The sequence below is a fragment of the Crocodylus porosus genome, unplaced genomic scaffold (assembly GCF_001723895.1).
Source record: "Crocodylus porosus isolate Cpor-Errol unplaced genomic scaffold, CroPor_comp1, whole genome shotgun sequence".
Taxonomy (NCBI): domain Eukaryota; kingdom Metazoa; phylum Chordata; order Crocodylia; family Crocodylidae; genus Crocodylus; species Crocodylus porosus.
In genome coordinates this window covers 104,005,637-104,026,554 of record NW_017728886.1, presented here as the reverse complement: position 1 = coordinate 104,026,554, position 20,918 = coordinate 104,005,637, and the positions used below count along the sequence as shown (strand labels likewise).

The following is a 20,918-nucleotide window of genomic DNA, read 5'->3' as shown; positions in this document are numbered from 1 at the left end:
GGGGGTGGGGAAAGAGGATATAGCAGGTAAAAGTGGTGAGATACCTGTCAGGCAGGTTATAGTGTGTCATAAATCTGATGTCTATATTGAGTCCATGAGTTTTTGTATCCAGGAGGTTGATGAAGTGAACCTCGTCATAGGCTCGTCTATGAAAAGTGGTTTGTAAATTCAAACAACCACTGAACCTCGCTAACCTTATCACCAGAAGCAACTTCCTACAGCCCAAAACACACCAAGTGGATCCAGACCATGCCATGATAAGAAATGCAAAACCTTCCATCATATCTCTAGTACCCCCTGCAATTACTATACTCCATAACAGAACCATCACCACTCCTAGTTCTTACAGCTGCACCTCCAGAAACATCATATATCTCAACCAGTGCACCAAATGCCTTGATGGAAAATACAAAGGAGAAACCAAGTAACAACTGTGCACCAGAATGAATGCACACTGGAAATCTATTACAGACAAAAATACCCAACTACCTGTGGGGGCACATTTCTCACAAGAAAACCACTCTGTCTCCAGTCTCTCAGGCCTGATCCTCAAAGGGAATTTACAAACCACTTTTCACAGATGAGTCTGTGAACTTCTCTTCATCAACCTTCTAGAATCAGAAAATTGTGGACTCAATATAGACATTGTATTTATGACACACTATAACTTGCCTGACATCTGACTCCCCAGGTACCTCTCCACTTTTACCGGCTACATCCCCATTCCCCCCCACCCTCCCAGCCTGTCATTCACCCCCTGACACCTCAATTTATATTTTCAGTACTTCATACCAGCCTCTGGCTTCTTCACTATTCATTCTATCCAGGAAGAGCAGGGGGCCTTCCCAGTGCAGATGAGATCTTGGCCCGCCCACCTGTTTCTGAGTCAACCTCCTGTCCCTCTTTTTCCTGCCATGCCCTGATGGAAAACCGATTCACATGTTTCCCTTGTGGGAGGCTGCCCATTTAGGCCCCTGGTGACATCCATTCCACAGCTCTATACCTCCCCTAACACTGTGACCCATACCTCACTGATGGCATCCCAGGCAGCTAAGCTCACCTGGAGCCTCACAACTCCACTGCCGCCAGCAAACCTTAGCCATTTCAAAGATCTTACAGGTCTGCGCTTTCCCTAGCCAGGTATGTGTGTGTATGTGGTGGCTGGAACTTATAAGGCACCTCCTAACCACCTTTCACCAGGAAAGTTTGCAGTTCTGGCATTTTTTGGGGGCTGCTGCACCACTGGCAGTCCCATGAGGCCTCCCAACCCTGGCAGAATGCAGTTTTAGTGGTCATGCCCAGGACCTGGGGCCTCCTCCTTCCCCATAGCCCCAGCTCATACCTCCAAGTTTGTCCTGGCATGGGAGCTCAGCAGCAAGATGTTTTCCCCTGTTGGCTAGTGATACAATGAGTGCCACCTCCAGCTCTGAAAGCGGGGCATTAAATGGTTTTAAAAAATAAATTGAAAAAGGAACTAGATGTGGATGAAGTGAGCAGGTGGCATTCACTCCATCTGCATGTGGAGCTTAGGAAACCCCAGCAGCGGGAGGTTCACTTTCAGGAACACCCTCTACTCCACCAAGCCAGGATCCAAGGAGGTGTGGTGGGATGTTACGACATCCCCAGCAAGGCTGAATACCCACTCACTCAGAATGCTGGTTGGTGGACAGGACAGATGTTCCCAGGCAACCAAGGACAAATCCTGCGGGTTGCCCAGTAGGCTAAGGGGTTGCAGAACAGCAGCTCCATGTCCTCAGTGAGATAGGTAGCCACCGAGGCCTTGGCACTACCTACCTGATGCTGGGTTCTGGAGCCTCTGGACCCCAACATGGAAGCCATGCCTTTGGCCCACATTGGCAGTGCTTGTGGTGGATGAAACTGGCTGGTGGATGGAGTGCTGGCACGGACCAGTGGTTCCCCCTCTTCCACATCCCCCCACCTCTGCCATTCTGTTTCCCTGACTCTGTTCACCAGCACTCCCATCTAGTGATCCAGGGTTTTGCTGGCACCCATGCTCCCCTTCACCCTCAGGTCACACATGCCCGCCAGCATGTGGACCGTACTGGACCACAATGGAGCCAGCCATTTCTTGATGACCTCCTTCAGCTGCTTCACCAGTGCCTGCACCTCTGGTGATAGTGGCTTGCCCCATTCAGGAACATCGATCCCCTGGATCTTCTCCATTTGGTTCTGAAGCTCCCTCACTATGGAGATCACCTGGCTAAGGAGGGCATCACCAGCACTGAGGCTGTTGGTGGCCTTGAGGAATGACTTGAGGACCACCAATATCTGGGAGATGGTATCCCACTCTGTTTTCTTAAGGGGGGCACTGATCCCAATTTCCCCAAGGAAGGCCACCTCATGGATGGCCTTCTGTTGCTCAACCATCCTTTTGAGAATCAGGTATGTGGAGTTCCACCAAGTCTCCACATCCTGCATGATTTTGTGCTGTGGGATGCTCGGCTCTGCCTGTTTGTCCCACAGCATCTTGACCCCCTTGATGCTCTGGTGGAAGTAGCCTGCCACCTTCCTGTATTTTGAAATGAGCTGGTTGGTTGTGATGATGCCTTCATCAGCAGCCCTTTCCCAGGCATCCCTGACTATAAGGTGGAACTTGTGTGCCACACAGCAGATGCTAACAAAGTTGGCATCACAGACCACCTTGACCATATTGGCCCTGTTGTCGGTGACCATGAACCCCTCAGTGTGCTCACCCTGCCCAACAACCCACCCCTGCACCATATGGTTCATGGCACCCATGATCTCCATTGCTGTGTGGGACTCATCTATCACCTCCACTTGAAGGACAGCCTACTAACAGCTTGAATGATGGCACCAGTGCTCTGTGAGGGAGAGGTAGGCATGATCTCCACCCCAGCTGCTTCAGATGTCCAAAGTGAAGTGTAAGGCCACCTGCAGAGCTGCCTTGCAAAGCTTCTCCCTCAGGTACTCCCTGCATGCCTCATACAGGGAGGGCACCACTGTCCTGCTGAAGGTGGTACAGGTGGGCACTTAGTAGGATGGGGCAACGAGTTCCATGAGACACCCAAACCACTCAACTAAAGAGAAGGGCTAGCCATCCAGAGAAAGCATCTCCCCAATACTCTGGGTGACCTCACTCGCCTTTGGAACGTGCCCCCCTTTCCCTCCATCTTTCCCCTACTGGTCCAGGGTGGTCTGCCTATGCTTCTGAGGGATGGAGGCTTTGGTGCGAGATGGGGACTTCCCTTTGGGCACACTCTTATTGGTGCCAAGCTGAGGAGGAGCAAGGGCAAAGTGTTGGTGCCTCCTGATATGAATTAGCATCCCCACGGTGCTAAAGTGTTTCTTGTCCTTGCCCTGGCTGGTCTTTCATTGGCTGTGGAGGCAAATAGCATACTTGGGATCATCTGTCACCTCAAAATGACCCCACACTACACTACACCCTTGCTTCTAGAGTGTGGGTACAAATCCTGTCTTATCCCCCTCCTCAGCAGGCAGAGGCAGAATGACAGGAGAAGCTGAGCCACCTGCCCCCACAACCTACTCCACAATGCCTTCCAGAGAAGAAGATCTGGCTATAAGGGAACTTTGAGGTGTGTGGAGCACAAACTCAGATTCCCACTCCTTCCCTAGAATTTCCCTGGCTATGGCACTGAGCTCCCCTGGTTCCAGACCCAGCTCCTCCTCTGGCACTGGGAGGCTCATGCTGGGAACTGACACTGGGGTGGAGGAGACTGTCATACTGGTGCTTGTAATGCTGGTGGTGCGGGGGTTACTATTATAGCTAGTGTTAGTGGAGGTGGGGCAGGTGCAGATACTGCTCCCACCTCCTTGCTGCCACTAGCAGCAGAAGCCTCATGCCTGCTAGGGAAGAGAGTGCATCTAAGTTTGGGGGGGAGGGGAGGAACTTACAGCTCTCCCTCTGCCCCCTCTTGCTCCCCTGCCAAAAGACCTGGCATTTGCCTTTCCAGCATGCTTCATAATGTTTGCTGTGCTGGAAAATGTGTGTGTATGTAATATATCTTGTATGTGTTTAATATATGTATGTGTGTGTAATGTATCTTCTCTGTGCAATATATCTTCTTCTATCTATTTAATATATATGTGTGTGTGTGTAATTTATTTTCTATGTCTTTACTATATCTTCTTCTATTTGTTTACTATATCTTCTATCTGTAATATATTGGAAAGGTGTATATACAGTCCTTTCCAAAAAGAGAGACTAGCAAGAGACTGACTAGGAAGCCAATCACTTCAGCTAGCCAGTACCTTTCAGATGATGTTGCTTCAAGGCACACAGCTCACAAAAGGCAGAGAAAGGCTTCACACAGAGTCTTATTGCTGTTTCTCCATTCCTCCCCGAGAGCACTGGGATTGGCAGGGACCTTAGGGATAGATTGCGGACACTGGCCAGCTACAGATGTCAATATAAGAGCAGTTCTTCCCCCGCTTCCCCCTCCCTCTTTTGAGTTTCTGTTTCCCCACAAGCCCGCCTCTGAAATACGCTGAAACATTCGACATGTTTGAGATGGTTTCGTTTCATTTTGTTTCAGAGATGTTTTGGAGCCTTCTGTTTCATTTTGGATTTGGTGTTTTAGGCGCTGAAATCGACTGAAACACCTCTAAAACGAAATGGGTGCCAAAATTTCACACAGCCCTACCATTTAGCTTTCAATCCACTGTAACCCTCAGGTGCTTTTTTTTGCAGCACTGTAACCTAACCAGTCTTTTCCCAATTTATATTTGTATATTTGGTTGTTCTATAGTAAATGCATGACTTTGCACTTATTCATATTAGTTTGCATTTGATTTTATTTTTTGACTATTTTTCCAGTCTATTATGGTCAGAAAGGTTGAATAATCACAAAAAACGGTGAAAGGACTTAGGTCTCAGAATAAATTTGCATGGTCTGTTTTGATTCCGTTCTGTTTATTAATGACTTGAATGCAGGAATAAAGAATGTACTGATCAGAGTTTCAGATGACAAAACTGAGAGGAGTTGCAAACACTTTGGAAGATAGAATTTAAAATTCAGAGGGATTTTGATAAGGAGAAATGAGTTCTAGAAAATAAAGTGAAATGCAAAAAGAGAAATATAAAGTGCTACACATAGGAAAGAAAACTAAATTCACAAATACAGAATGGTGGGGATAACTTGCTAGCCACTAGTACTGCCTACAAGGATCCAGGGGTTATGGCGGATCATAAATGCATCATGTGTCAGCAGTGTTATGCTTTCACAAAAAGGTCACCTTGGGCTTCATTGACTGGTATGTAAGACCTTAAGTAATAGTAGCACCCTACTCAGCATTGGTTAGGGCTCAGTGCAAATATTGGGTTGACTGCTGGGCACTACAGTTTGAAGAAGGATGTAGAGAACTGGTGAATATCCAAAGCCAAGGGATAAAGCTAACCAAGAGATTAGAAAACAAACTACATGAGGAAAGGCTGAATGTATGTTTTGTTTGGATAATAGAAGATTAATGGGAGATGTGGCAGCAGTTTTAAAAAAATTTGAAAAGTTGTCATGATAGATGAAGAAAAAATGCTCCCTGCTACACCATAGCCCTACTGGACCCTACAGGACACAGCAGCCCACAGCCGCCACTCACTTGTTTGCTCTGCCTACCCTACCCTGCTCTGCTGCTGGGTACCTGTCATTGGCTGGAGTTCTGAGGGGCCCAATCCTTCCTTCTGCACAGTGCCCTCCCTCCCACACACACACGTAGGGACATTGTATAAAGATAGAAAAATACAGAGTTAGAGCTGCTCCTCCTTCTTCCTCCCACCCCCCTGCCTGCAGATCACAGTTCAGAGCAGCCAAACATAAGCCAAGTTCCAGTGTGCCTCCATGTGAGGAGGGGAGCAGGGGGGGTGCAAAGATGCCTGGGATGCCAGTGGACGGCAGCCTAACTTGAGTTGGGATGAAATCTGATACAGAAGTTTAACAGACCAGTCCAACCTAAACCTATTAAGTCTAATACTAAATCCATCTAAATCTATCTTTGAGCAGGTTCCAGCATTTTTAAACCAGCCTATGTGCATTGCTTCCATTCTGTTACAGGTTTAGACTGCTTTCCAATCTGTTATGCTGATTTAACTGTTTATGATCATAAAATGAATGACTAGAATGCTGTGTGGGATATCTGTGAAGAAGAAAGCACACAATTTCTCAGTTGGTGTAATAAAAGGTATAATTTTGAAACCAAGAGTTCTAGATTTTTGCAGCACATTCTAAAAAAAGCATTCTCTATGCAGCAAGAATCATAATAGACTTTCTTTACTTTTTTCTGTTTTTAAATATCAACGTTAATGGCAATATTTTGGTTGTTTTTTACAAAAATAGGTATTTAATATTTGGTGTTTGTTTTTACATAATGTTAATTTGATATTTTATGTACAAGAAGTCATGGGGTGGAAGCAGGCTGCCTGCTGTGGACTGGGTCTCTGTGCCCTGCTGCCTTTGCCCCTGGAGCCATGTGCTGGCTGCACCACATGTCCCCTTCCTACCTGGCTGCAGGAACCACAACATGGTGTCACGTGTCTCTTGGGGCAAAGGCAGCAGAGTGCAGAGCTTCAGCCTGCAGTGGGCAGCCTGCCTCCACGCTGCACACAAACCCAGGGGAAACATCCAGGGGCACAGGTAGTTTTCTCCTCAATCCTTCCAGTTATGGGTCATGGGCACAGTAGGGAGAGATGTATTGAAGAAATCAACAGAAGACTGCAGCGTTAGTGCCATTGTGAAGGCTTTGGCTTCTTCAATCATAGTCTGTACTTCAGAGAGAGAGGCAGCAGTTTGTTGAGAAGGGACAGCCTGTACCTCACTCCGATGGAAAAGAAGCTCTTCTCGGCCAGAATGGCTGACCTGCTTGACAGGGCTTTAAACTAAGATTGCTGGGGGACGGGTGGACAACCACTAGTGAAAGCCCTTGAAGTGACAACCACAGAATCAGCAGGTCAGGTAACACAATGGAACTCACTCCTACCCACAGCCCAAGAACGGGACTCTTCTAAGACAACAAGAAAGCCCAGGGCTTCCGATAGCAGGCTTTGCTGCCTGTACACAAATGCCAGAAGCATGGGGAAAAAACAGAAGGAACTGGCCCTTCTGCTAAGCAAAAATGAATGGAATCTCATAGGGATAATAGAGACCTGGTGGGACTCCATGTATGACTAGACCACAGGTATTGATGGCTTTATCTTGTACAGGAGGGATCATGCTGAAAGGAAGGTGGGGGTGTAGATGTCTATGTGAAGGAGCAGCACACTTCCCTACAAGCAGAGACTGGCATCCAACAAGGGTGACTTGAGACCCTCTGGGTTAGAATATGGGGAGAACATGGTGAAAGGGATATAACTGTAGGAGTCTAGGAGTCATAGGAAAGGTAGCAAAAGGGCTGGAAGACCCCATTGGCTGAATAGGAAATTCATGGACCTGAATCTGAAAAAAGGAGCTTATAAGGGATGGAAGTTGGAAACTACCACTAAGGAGGATTATGCAGCACTTCCCTGCATCTGTAGGCAGTGGATCAGAAAAGCCAAGCCTGAAACTGAAGTCAAACTGGCTAAGGCAATCAAGAAAAATAAGGAGTCCTTCTTCAAATATGTGGGAAGTCAGAAAAAAACCAAGGACAACATTGGACCCTTGCTGAAACAAATGGGCCAGCTGACAACCGACACCCAGGAGAAAGCTAATCTCCTTAACAATTACTTTGCATCAGTTTTCCTCCAGCCCAAGGGGATCATCCTGCCTGACAGGATGCAGGACTACCAGGGTAAGGGTGATCATACACCCATAGGCAATGTGTAGGGGAGGCACAGTGGGGCATATGCCCCCCTGAGATTGGCCACCGCTGAAACAGCTTCTGTGGGCAGTTGCTGCCCTCTCCTTGCTGCTGATGCAGCTGCTGGCATCTTCAGGCAGTATCTGCTCACTGCCAATGCTGCCGCTTACAAATGGTGTCCCCCCAGTCTCGGGGGGCACCAGTCATTCATACGTATGCCTATAATTGACAAAGATCTTGAGAGGCTGGACATCCACAAGTCAGTTGGCCCAGATGGAATGCACCCAAGAGTGCTAAAAGAGGTGGCTTGCATCATAGCATGACCAATGGTGAAGATATTTGAGAACTCATGGTGCTCAGGAGAGGTTCCTGAAGATTGGAAGAGGGCTTATGTGGTGCCTATCTTCAAGAAAGGAAGGAAGGAAGATCCAGGGATCTACAAGCCAATCAGTTTGACCTCAATCCCTGGAAAGGTGTTGGAAAAAATTATCAAAGAAACCATCAACAACAGGCTAATGGAAGGCAACATTCTGAGAGAGAGCCAACATACCTACTCACAACACAGGTATGTTCAACATGGTTTTGTTGCGGGTAGATCTTTCTTGACCAACCTCATTTCCTTCTATGAGCAGGTGACACATCACTTGGACAAAGGAGAAGAGGTTGATGTCATATATTTAGATTTCAAAAAAGCCTTTGATTTGGTCTCCCATGATGTCCTTATGGTAAAAGTGGAGAACTACAGACTCAACAACCTGATGGTCCAATGGCTGGGGAACTGGCTCTGTTGTTGGACCTAGAGAGTGACAGTCGATGGAACCAAGTCAACATGGTACATGGTGACCAGTGGCATCTCCCAGGGCTCAGTACTCAGACCAGTACTCTTTTATGTATTTATAAATGATCTGGATTCAGGTGTCAGAAACAGACTGGCTAAATTTGCAGACAGCACCAAATTATGGGGAAATGCAGTCACGCTGGGGATAAGCTGGCAATTCAGGCTGAGCTGGACAGGCTTGCAAGGTGGGTGGATCAAAATCTGGTGACATTCAACACAGAGAAATGCAAGGTGCTCCGTCTCGGGAGAACCCTCCCCCCCATCATACTTATAGGCTTGGCAGTGCTACACACACTAGCACCACAACCAAAAGAGACTTGGGGGTCACGACTGGTGACAAGATGAACATGAACTACCAGTGCGATGCCGCATCTGGCAAAGCAAATAAAACTCTGGGTTGCATCTACCAATGCATCTCAAGCAAGACCCAAGAAGTCATCCTCCCTTTTTACTTGGCCGTGGTCTGGCTGCAACTGGAGTACTGTATCCAATTCTGGGCTGCACACTTTAGAAAGGATGTGCAGAAGCTTGAGACAGTCCATAGGAGAGTCACATGCATGATTAGAGGTCAAGAGAGCAATCCTTATGAGGAGAGGCTGAGAAGCATGGGATTCTTCAGCCTGGAGAAGTGAAGGCTCAGGGTTGACTTGGTGACAGCCTATAAGTATATAAGGGGTGTGCATCAGGAACTAGGACAATGTCTGTTCACCAGAGCACCCCAAGGGAAGACAACGTCTGACAATCACAAATTGCTGGAAGACCATTTTAGACTGGACATAAGGAACATTTTCTTTACTGTCTGAGTCTCCAGAGTCTGGAATAGATTCCCCCAGAAGCAGTGCAAGCACCTACTCTGGATACCTTTAAGACATGCTTGGATGCTTATCTTGCTGAGGTGATCTGACCCCACCTGACTTCCTGCTCCTTGGGTAGAGGACTGGACTGGATCTCATGAGGTCTCTTCCAGCCCTAATGCTTATGAATCTATGAGCTATGCCCCTCCCCATGTCCCTGAATGAACCACCCATAGCTCTGTCCCAGGACCTGCCCTGGCCCTGTGGCCCCATTCACCCCAACCCCTGCCCCACTCCCTTCCTCACCATGGAGGCCTTGACCTTCTTCCTGCACCACTTCCCTTTCCCCTCCACAGACTTACCTGCTGGACACTGCTCTACACACCACCCGGCTGTGTTTCTGTAGGGTTGCCATATTTCCAGTTTCAAAAAAGAGAACATCTGTGTGTGTGTAGAGGGGGGCGGTAATATGATTGTAGAGGGGGCAGTGAATTGGCCATGCCCTCTCCCTATCCCTCATTCCCAAGGCACAGCCCCCCCCAGCCTGCTGCTGCCCCTCACTCCTGATCCACAGTACCCCACATCCTGCCAAGGCATGTGGGGACCACCCCTTCCCCAAGTTCCAAACCCCACACACACACCCACAGCCCCCCCACACCTTTACAAAAAAACCCCTATGCACATACCCCATCTCCTGCCCCAACCATACAAAGTACTTGCATAATTTTGCATAATTTTGAGTTTGTCTGCACACCATTCTAAATTTGTTGTGCAATTAAAATCACAATTAATTCCAACTAATTTTTTAATTGCTCAACTAATCCCAATCCATTGTTTAAATTATTATGCTGTGGCTAACTAAAATATAAATAAGGGTACTGAAGGTGCACTGGTTCAGAACACCAAAGCAAATTGTGAATTGTAAAACATCGCAGTGGTAAGAAGGACCAAGCTCTTCTTTAGTTGGGTAAGTAGCACTTATATATCTAAAGTTGGGCTGCGAGTTGTGCAGTGCCAAAAGCACCCTCTACTGTGCTGGCTGAAACTGGCTCACTGGGCAGCCAAGAGAAGTTGTGTGGGGCCTGATGGTTAGATCAGTTTTCTGAGAAGCAGATGTAGGTAAGTAACCCCCACCTCCAGGGCAAGTGGGGCCTGGGTCTCTCACTTCCTGAGCAAGTGACCTACTCCCTAGACTTTGGGCAAAATAAAATGGTGGAGCCCCTACTTGCACTGACTTACATGGAGGTATGCATCTTATTCGAGCTGTGCACGTAAGTAACTCAAAACACCACTTGTACATCTAAAGATGAGCTGGATTTGGGCCTAAGTTCAGTCTCAGATTCAGTTTCTGAAAAAAATTAAAAACAAAATTGTTTTTCCTATAATGGATTTATCAATGAGATGTTATCTACTATATCGGAAGAAATTGCTTAAATTTATCTAAATTGAAAATCTTTAGTAAAGTGAAATAATTACATCTGAAATGCTTTTCATTATTTGAATTCATTGAATAGTCTGATTCGTTTTGTTTAGAGAGTTCTGTCTATGAAAGGAAAACAGCTTCCATTGATTTCAGTTGTGGATTCCCAGGGCATTTTTTCCATTCTTCTTTTTCCATTTGCATACTTTTATAGTCACACAATGCACAGTAGACTGTTTTACTGTGCGTTAGTTTAATGTCACGGTTTTACATGATGTTTTAATACACAATAAAATAGTCTACTGTGCATTGAAGCACATGTGTAGATGCACCCCATGACTAGTAATGTGAATCACAACAGTAGACTATAGACAGACAGACAGATGTGTGTATGAATATTTACAAAACTTTTTAATGGAAAAAATGAGATAAAACAGCATAGATCAAAATAATATTTAATATTTCATAATGTCATTGAGTAGTGATGTTGAGCTGCACAAAATAAATATTAGTATTCTCTTCTTTTTTTTCTGTTTCCCCTCAGTATTGCCAGTGATCCATCATTTGTTTAGAAAAGAATTCTTCCTTCTTTACAGCAATTCAGATCTTGGGCTGGTGGAAAAATTGCATTGAATCTCACAATTCTGTTCAAGTTGTCTTTGTGATTTCAGTGATTCTACTTGGAGAGTAAAATTACCCTTGGCAGAATCAGGGGCTTTGGGCCTGGAACAAGAGAGATTTCAAGGAAATTTATTAAAGGGCAGTGGCTGTATTAATCTTTGATATCCTTTATTTTGTCCACAGGGCAATGATGTTCGGATAATCCTTGGTCAATTTGATGAGCAAATGGCAGCAAAAGTATTCTGTTGTGTAAGTAAATATCTTTAATTCTGTATTAGGGTAAAGAATTAATTATATTTAAAAAATCCTGTATTAGATAAATAGAATTGCGATGGTATGGTCCAGTTCTTCGGACTTTTGAGGCCTAAGTTCACAAAGCACATTGTCATACCACTGATGATGCTTAAATGTGCTAAAACAAGAGTGAGCAACCTTTTCAGGCTGTGGGCCAGACTGACTGAATTTGGCTCAGAGGCGGGCCAACACGCAGAGGGGTGAGCAATACAGCCCAGCCATCGCCACTGCCACTTTTCCCTGCGGCAGCGTGGAGGACGTGTTTGCAGCTGGCCTTTGTCCCTACAGTGTCAAAGGAAAGCAACTACTGCTGATGCAGAGGTGACTGCCAGCTTCAGACACTCTCCCCATGCTGCCATGGGGAAAAGCAGTGGTGACATCTGGGTCCTAGCATCTGCTTCCTATGTGCCTGCATACCTCTGACCCAAACTGGGTCAATCCAGCTGCTAAAGTGGATCAAACAGCTCCACAGACTGAATCTGGCCTATGGGCCATAGGTTGCCAATCACTGTGCTATAGTTCTAGATGCCAGTGGGACCTAAAACTGGGCTCATAGTAAAGCATATGCTCAAGTGGTTTCCTTAATTGGGTTTAAATGAGTAGCTCTTATGTCAACAGTACCATGAACTATGTGTATGTAGAGCATGAATGTGTTTTAGTTTTTCAAAGAATGCAGAAATCCACACTGCAAGGAAAACAGACAGTTACCATGATATGAACTGCAGAAGGTAGTTTAATAATCTCTACTTTTCCAAATGTTGCTAATCATATAATTAAAACACAGAGTCAAATTGTTTGCTTGTTCAATATATTAGAGTTGTGTGACATATTCCTAACCAAAGCACATATTCATATGCAAAATCAGAGAGTTCATAAATTGAGAGAAGCATATAAAATAAAGAGTGACAGAATCATCTCTAAGTAGAATTATTTATACCTGAGGGTGCAATTACTACATAGTAAATTGGCTTACTACATAGTAAAGGGGAGCATACATGTATGCCTAAATTGTATTTCATTTTATATGCCTATAACGTGAAATACAATTTGGAATCATGTTCTAACTGTATTTACATCATCCTAAATATATTGTCTCTTTAGGTGTCTCCAGGGCACATATGCAGTCACACTTTTTGGTTCTTTTCCATAGATTGGGATTCAACTCTGGGTATGCATGCTGAGTTGAGCTACACTCTAGCTAAGCAGTTGTGTGGTAATATATGCTCACCAAGAGATGAATACAGCTAGATAAGCCCTGTAGTTGTAAACTGGCAAAAAAAAAGAGTAGTAGGTGTTAGATTCTGGATGAGGAGGGTCCTCCTGTTTTAGCCCAATAGATAAGCATAGTGGAGGCCTACCTTTCTGGCAGGTGTGCCACAAATAAACCTCACAGCCTCCCTGAGTGCCACTCCAATCCCTTTCTGCTGTCCAGTCTGCTGCTCAGATTTCTGTGTCCTTCCTGGTGTTCCCTGCTTGATTCAGTGCTCTGCTTTCTGCTCTCTCTGCCACCCTTTTGCATATTCCCTCTCCAGTTAGACACTTGCCACACCCAGTGGGTGCCTGTGCCATAAATTGGCCATCCTTGGACTAGAAATTAGGGCACTGGCCCACAGAGCACAAGACTCAGGTTCCAAGGAGACTGAAAACTGTATCTTCTGCTTGCCAGTATAGTGCTGTAACTACCAGGCCACAGGCTAAGTGTTGCCTGAACATTTCTTTGACTCTCCTCTTGCAACTGGATCATTCTACAGACAGGCGAGGGAGACACATAGTTCTAGAAGAATGAGAACAAGCCTGCACATGTGTGGATTGCTCCCAATGAGGCAGAACATTTCCTAGTGCTATTTTATTATTTTAGTCAGAAAATAGGTCACCCCATGGGCAATGCCTGGTGATTAGTTCACTTTTCTGGGAATTGGGTGATTTAGGTTCTAAGCCCTTCTGGGTAAAGAAGGCCTGGAGCCTGGAACTCCCATACCCTGGGCACGTGCTCTCACCACCCAGCTGTTTTGCTTCCAGCACATATGCATGCAGGTAGTTCTGTTTAGTCACAGGACGAAATAGAATCCCAAACTCTATGCAAGTGCCATGGCTGCACTTATGGGCCTGTGTACATGTCTTTTAGACACATCAAGTGAAATAGGCTTTAGCTTGATATTTTCCTGCGAAACAAGTTGACCTTACTCCAAGGTAAAAATGGATTGGACAGATGACATGCAGCTGTACAAAGGTATAAGTCACCTCAATCTGCGTTGAAGTTACCACTTACATACCAGTGTAAGTTACATCATGAGTTTACTCCCCTTGTCAATTTGTCAATTGCATCCCAGCATAGCCATTTTCTTAGTATTAAATAAGCTTCCTTGCACCTACTGTCCAGACACTTAACAACACCTACAACAGGCAGTGAGCTTGGAAGAGATGGTCACGTGCCCAGTTTTCCTTCAGAGTACCATTGTGTAAAATCTTAGGTAAATTACTTGTTACTTATCGCCTCATGTGTCCTAACCCTCCATCTCCTTTTGATATCCTCTTCTAATTGTATTTACACCATTCTAAATGTATTGTCTCTTAGATGTTTCCTAGCTTCAGAAAAACATCCATACTGATACATGGTATGGTACAATAGATACCCATGGTGATATATGGTACTGATCACCTTTAGATAATTTTCAGTTATATATAATTTTCATATCAGTGTAAAATTTCATCAAGGTCTATGAGCACATGTGAAGAGCTGTTCATACACAGCCTCCTGCACTGGTGGTGAGTAGGGGGAGCATATGTTAAATGGGTTGTTGATAGGGCCACCTCTGAGGAGGTACACCTCCCTGGGTGGGTTGGAACTTAAATGCCATCTCTACTCCTTGCCAGAGAAAGTTCTTTGAGGAAATCAGATATCTTCTATTAGACCAACTCAAATATTTGGAAAAATTCTTCTTAGCAAGCTTTTGGGTTTAAATACCATTCATTAGGCTGAGGAAGCATCTGCAGCTGGTGCGTGCATCACAGGCTGATATGCATGCAATAAAGCCAGTCAGTGAAGATGTAAACTGAGGAGTCAGTGGGTGAGAGAAAGGCTGGAGGGGATGAATGTAGCAGGTAAATAATGGAGACGTTCCTGGGGAGTCAGATGTCAGTGAGCTTATAATATGCCATAAATCCAATGTCTGTATTTAGTCCACGATTTTTTGTATCCAGGAGGTTGATGAAGTGAAATTCATAGGCGCGTCTCTGAAAAGTGTTTTGTAAATTCCCTTTGAGGATTAGAACTGAGAGACTGGAAAGAGAGTGTTTTTCTTGTGAGAAATGTACTTCCACCACTACTTGGGTATTCTTGTCTTTAATAGATTTCTCACGTGCATTCATTTTGGTGTGCTGTAGTTGTTTGGTCACTCTGGAACACTGTTCCGCTAATCTGCATGGCCTCGGGGGGCATGTCCTGCAGTGTCCTGGAGCCGGCAGAGCCTCACTCAGAGCAGGCAGCGGCTCCTCCCCAAGGTGAGGCAAGGCAGGGATGGAGGCTGGGGTGGGGGCCTGGCGCAGGCTCCCCTGGCTCCGGGGAAGTGCTCCACACTCCAGCCCTGATGTGGGGGAGCAGGGCACTTCCCCAGAGCTGATGGAGCCCACACCAGGCTCCCGCTCCAGCCTCTCCTGGTGCGTGGCCTTGAAAAGGCTGTGCGCAGCCACACTTTTAATTGTGCAGAGCCATGCACACGCACACGTTAGAGGGTAACTTTGGTTGGATGGAGGAGTGATGATTATTAAATTCCTGATGGAACTCTATCAGGGATTGCAGGTTTTCAGTCCAAATGATGAAGATGTCATTGATATATCTTAAGTATACCAAGGGTTTGATGCTGCAGTCCTTAAGGAATTCTTCTTCCAGGTGGCTCATAAAAAGGTTGGCATACTTTGGGGCCATTTTAGACCAACACAGCTACAACCTACACCCCTGTCTCCACTCCTCTCAACCCTACAGTCTTTGGGAAAGAAACTGAATGGAGGAGCTAAACCATGACTAAGAACAGTGCTACAAGTATGAATACAGGCTTATTGCAGGGCTGGGGTCCTTGCAGGTCAGGCTCCTGAAGGCAGCAAACTATTACTTGTTCCAAAATATCCCACTTTTCCGAACCGCACAAATCACAACAAAAAGGGGAAATTCTCACCTTTTCTCAGGATGCTGCTTCAAAGTAATTTGTATTCAAAGGCAGTTTGAATCCACTGTGGTTGAATCAGAAGTGTATTTAGAGAATAATAGGCCTAATAGAAAACTTTCCTATAAGCCACAGATGACTAGAGAAGAATGAATTTTATGTTTTTGGTTGGGATGATGATGTAGCTGTTATGGTCCAGAAAAAATCTGAGGCAAGGGTTTTATGTGGGTGGTATCTTTTACTGGATCAACTACTTTATACTGAACAGCTTGTTGATAGCCCTCCCACCTATACATTAGTCCAAAAAAGTTGTACACAAAAATCTTTTCCCTTGTGATTTTTTTTGATTCCTTGATTTTAAAAAACATGCGTATTTTTTCTACTATGGAACATGGCCAACACAGAGCACAACAGAGAATGTTTCATAGATAACATTGCCATCTGTATAATCAGAGATAAGAGGAGAGAAAGAGCAAAACCACTTCCAATTACTTTAGGAAGCAAAGAGACTTTTTTCTTCCAAATAAATGCTATATTACTTGCCTGTCTTGCAAAGGTCTCACTGTTGAAATCATGACAGCTGCTTAGTGAGAGTAAAAAAAGTACCCCAGGGACACAAAGCAATCTAATTTTGAACTTTTGACCTTTCCTGTGATGCATAAGTTAGTTTGTTCTAAACAAGCACTATTAGACTGACTACCTTGGGAAAAATAAGAACATTTTTTTTGCATTTTAGAAAACAAGTTAAAAGTCAGAGTTTGCTATTTTTGCTTTGTCAGCAGTTCTTTTATGCCAAGTTCATAGAGGATCACCTCTGTTTAATTTAAACTTCTTTAGAATAGTTCAATATCAATACACTATTTCAGCCATTAGCATGAGCTTATGCCAGGGCTGGAGTCCTTGCAAGTCAGGCTTCTGAGGCTAGCCAGCTATTACTTGTTCAAAGATATCTAACTTCTCTGAGCATCTTTTGAAGAGATGCAAATAAAGATCAAGATCTTCTTCCATCCACTTGCAATGGCAACGGTATCATGTGTGTGTCTCAGACTATGGTTTTGTTTGAATATTTCTGTTTTAAATGTGTTCATGTTATAATGACATATAATAATGCTTCAGTCTCCCTGACTAGCTTTTAGACAGGGAAAGGAGGAGATAATTGTGCTTGGAATCCAAGCTATGGCGATCTGTGCTCTATTAGGGGTAATGGGCCATCAAGCAGCAAAGAGCTAATCAGCTTATGTTGATACATCAAGTGGACTACAGACAAATATCTGAAGAGACTCCTTATTGTTCTTGGTCCCAGAGAATCACTTGAAAGAAGGACAGTATAAGAGAAGGTCCTGAACAGCGGGATACCCAGATACAAGGGCTAGGGACAGAAGTTACACATAAACTGGTTTAAGTAATTAGAAACTGAGTTAAATGTGTAACAGAACAGAAGCTCAATGCACATAAGTGAGTTTCAAAATGGCCAAAACTGGTATAAGATAAATCTGGTTGAATGTAGTATCAAACTTACCTGGTTTGGGTCAAACAGGTTTATGGAACTTCTGTCCCAGATGCCTTCCTGGTTTAAGTTATGCTTTTCAGCCCTGGGCTGGGCTGGACTGTCTGCTCCAGAGAGCAGGGATGGCCCTGCCCCTTTCCTCCCTAGTCAGAGCTCTGGCTGGCTGAGAAGGAGATGGAGATTGCAGGTAGGAGACAGTAGCATCTGCCTAGCTTCCCCCTGCCCCCGCCGCTCACTGCTCATGCAGGGTTGCCCCACTCCCACCCCTCTCACATGGCAAGGACCCCAGTGGCATGGATCCCAGCCAGCATCTGGTCATGACCCCCCCACCACTAACTAATACTGTATGTGTGTATCTCCAATTTCACCGGAACAAATGCAGACAGAAATGTATCCATTTAGGGCTAGAAGCCAGTGGCTTGCAAATGCACTCTGCAGATAAGAACTTGAAACTAATAAGAGCAAGGTTTGTTTTCATTTATAGGGCTTGATGGGTTGATAAGCTTTGTGTTCTGATAAGCTCCCTGCTGGCTTGCTTTCTTCAAAGCCCACAATCTATCAGTGTTCAATAGGGGGCAGAGAGAAGTGTGAGGAATGACCTGGTTTGCAATGAATGCAACCTGTGAGTGCTGTCAGCTTGGTGCAGACAGTACGAAGAAGCAGGGAGAGGGAGATCACTCCCTGCCCCTTTAGTGGCAAGTGGGAGAAAACCCTGGTAAGGGCTGCTTCCCCCTCCATGCACACACTGTCTGGGGACTGTGCAGACCAAGGTGGGGCTTTAAAGCACTCCCTAATCATAGCATCATGGAAAACTGGTGCCGCCTTAATCAAGGGGAGCATGTACCTCCCCAGTGACCAGTCAGTGACTGCGGGGCGCGGTTCCCCCACAGCAAAACTTACCAATGGTGAGCAGCCATGCTGTTCCCAAAAGCGGCCACAGTGCTCCTGGAAACAGCTGTGGCACTTCCAGAAGTGGCCTACATCTGCTGCTCATACTCCCTAGCTGGAGCTCACAGGAGGGGCACTGGAGCTTCTGCCTGCCCCCCTCCCCCTCCCATCGCCTGAGCAGGAAGTGTGGCCCAATAGGGAGTGCACTGGCACTCCTGGGGGTGCATGTGCACCCCCATGCACCCACTATGCATTGCCACTGCATAGCATTGTGCTGGGGCCTCGTCATGCCCCACCTCCTCAGTTCAGCACTATGGAAGGGAAGGAAGGACTCACTCTAGCACCCCCTCCCCTAGCCTGAATCACTGCAGGCATATGTTTCCAGTTCCTGATTCAAAACGGAATGTCTATCCACTTGCAAATCAGTTTAGTCTCTGCAGGTTAGACTAACATGCAAACACTGAATCAATTCACACTTGAACTTTTTGAATGTCTGTGCCTAGACAAAGAGAAGCAGAGGGAGGCAGGAGGAGAACAATCTGAAACAGACAAAGCATCTGCTCCTGACAGGGACAGTTTGGGCTTAGGGGACTAAGGATTCTGCCTGCTGTTTTTCTATTAACCAATAAAGGTTCTTTAAAATAGAGCTACCTGCTTCACTGCATGTGATTTTGGGTGCATTCCATCCCTTTGAAGAAGTAAGGTCCTTCTCCAGGAACTAAACCAGAAGGTAGCACTCTGAAAGAGGCCAGGGACCAGAAATCCAGATCTAAGGGACTCTCTGCATGTTCAGGTAAAGGTGAAATGGTGTCTAATTCATGATCCACACATTAATGCCTTTTGCCACGCCACATGTACATGGCAGAGACGCAGTTGTGGGATTGCACATTAGATCCCACCGTGCCTTATTGCCAGTGCACTAGGAACTTGAGATTGTGATGGAGCATGAAAATGAAAAGTTTCCTAAGCTAGCCCTTTGCAATTGGTGCTCTTTACCGTGCCAGTCCAGTAGATAGGGTGAGAGCTTGGGACAGATTCTATTTAACATACTGGAGGGAAAATTTTCCCAGGGAAAATTTAAATTTGTCAAAAGTTTCATTTTCTGTCAAAACTATTGATAGAAAATTCCCAGTCATGCCCTCTTGAATTCATAGGTATATGTCAGAGTAACTGCATGAATCTAAAAACTGAGCTTTAGTAGGCTAAATTGATGCAATCATCTGGCTGGGAAGAAAATAAGGCAGCATATATTACATCAAGTTCAACTCACATTCTCTAACTGACTCTTTTTGGCCAATTGGAAAAATAAGATTTAAGCAGCATTCCTGATAATAAAATTAACTGAAATCCTTTTAGGTTTTGATGTTAATTCTCATGGCAATGAGATTTAGCTATTAAACTCCCATATTTCCTCCGCCCATTTTCCCTTTGATGCCTCCATTTTTGGTCACAGAGAAACAGTGACTTTCAAATGTTCAATGGACACATTTTCAAATGTGCCCATAGTAGAACCCTTAAGAATAAATTGTTTTTACTTTAGTAACATACTGAAATATCTACATATCAAAGTATGCTTAAAATTTTTCAAAGCTCTTAAGTCTTTTATTCAATAATGTTGAAGCACCCAGAAAGTCAATGGGACTTATACTTTTGAAAATGAGGACTAGGTTTCTAGTAACTTTTAAATGTTATGCCTATATTCATTTGTATTATTTTGAAAGGGTATGTACTGCAAATGTGTGACTCAGCTCATTATTGCTTCTGCATTCATTCAGCATTATGCAGATATGCTTTTCTGCACGCAACAATTCCCATCTGATTAGTGAGAGGCACCATCATCTCACAAATTAGTTGACTTCCTTTTTATTTTTTTATTGGTATTTTCCACTATTTTTGTAGAAAATTGCGTAGATAAAAATGTTGTACAGTTAAAAGAAGTGTGAAAAGTTCTTTAAGTTTTGCTTATTCCCCCTTCCTTACACTAGCATAAGCAACAACTGAAATACGGCAATGAGCAAAATATGGCTTACATTTGTCCCATTTATCCCAACTGAAACACGCAAGAAAGAGCAAAGGTAAATCAGTTACTAGTTCTGTCAGATAAGTTTCCAAATGTCTTCACAAAAAATGAAATTAGGAGGTTTTGTTGTTGTTGTTGTTTAATCTGGAACAGACTTTCATTTCCAGATGGATACAGGCTTATGGATGAAAACCAGTCCCTATTGACACAGGTGTTTTTCTTTGGGACTTGTGGGCCCCCACAATCTGTGCTGTTGGGAGTTTTACTCCTGGCAGGGCCACCCATGCCAAACAGGTGAAAGGTGAGAGGCTAGATAAAAATTAGTGTTGTTCCCTCCAGATTTGTGCATGGGCGGGAGACTGTCCATCTCAGTCTACACAAGATATTCTTGTCACGGAAACAGAAGGAAGATCTCACAAATCACAGTCTCATATCCTTGCCGCACTAGGTAATGCCAAGTGAACCACATAGCCCTGGGAACAGGTATCTGTTGGGGCAACTAACAACTGATAGGGCAACTGGCAACTGACGCCCAGGAAAAAGCCAACCTATTAAATAGGTACTTTGCGTCAGTCTTTCATCAGTCCCCTGGGACGCCCATGCCTGCTA

At 44.9% G+C, this 20,918-nt stretch overlaps 1 protein-coding gene across 1 annotated transcript in view; it reads left to right on the top strand.

The window, feature by feature from the left end:
* The window catches only part of GABBR2 (gamma-aminobutyric acid type B receptor subunit 2), a 1,005,856-nt gene that overhangs the window by 484,223 nt on the left and 500,715 nt on the right, over nucleotides 1-20,918 (top strand). Inside the window, exon 5 of the mRNA XM_019540184.1 lies at nucleotides 11,624-11,689. Within this exon, the coding sequence (XP_019395729.1) occupies nucleotides 11,624-11,689 (66 nt within the window). The remainder of the gene's footprint in view (nucleotides 1-11,623; nucleotides 11,690-20,918) is intronic.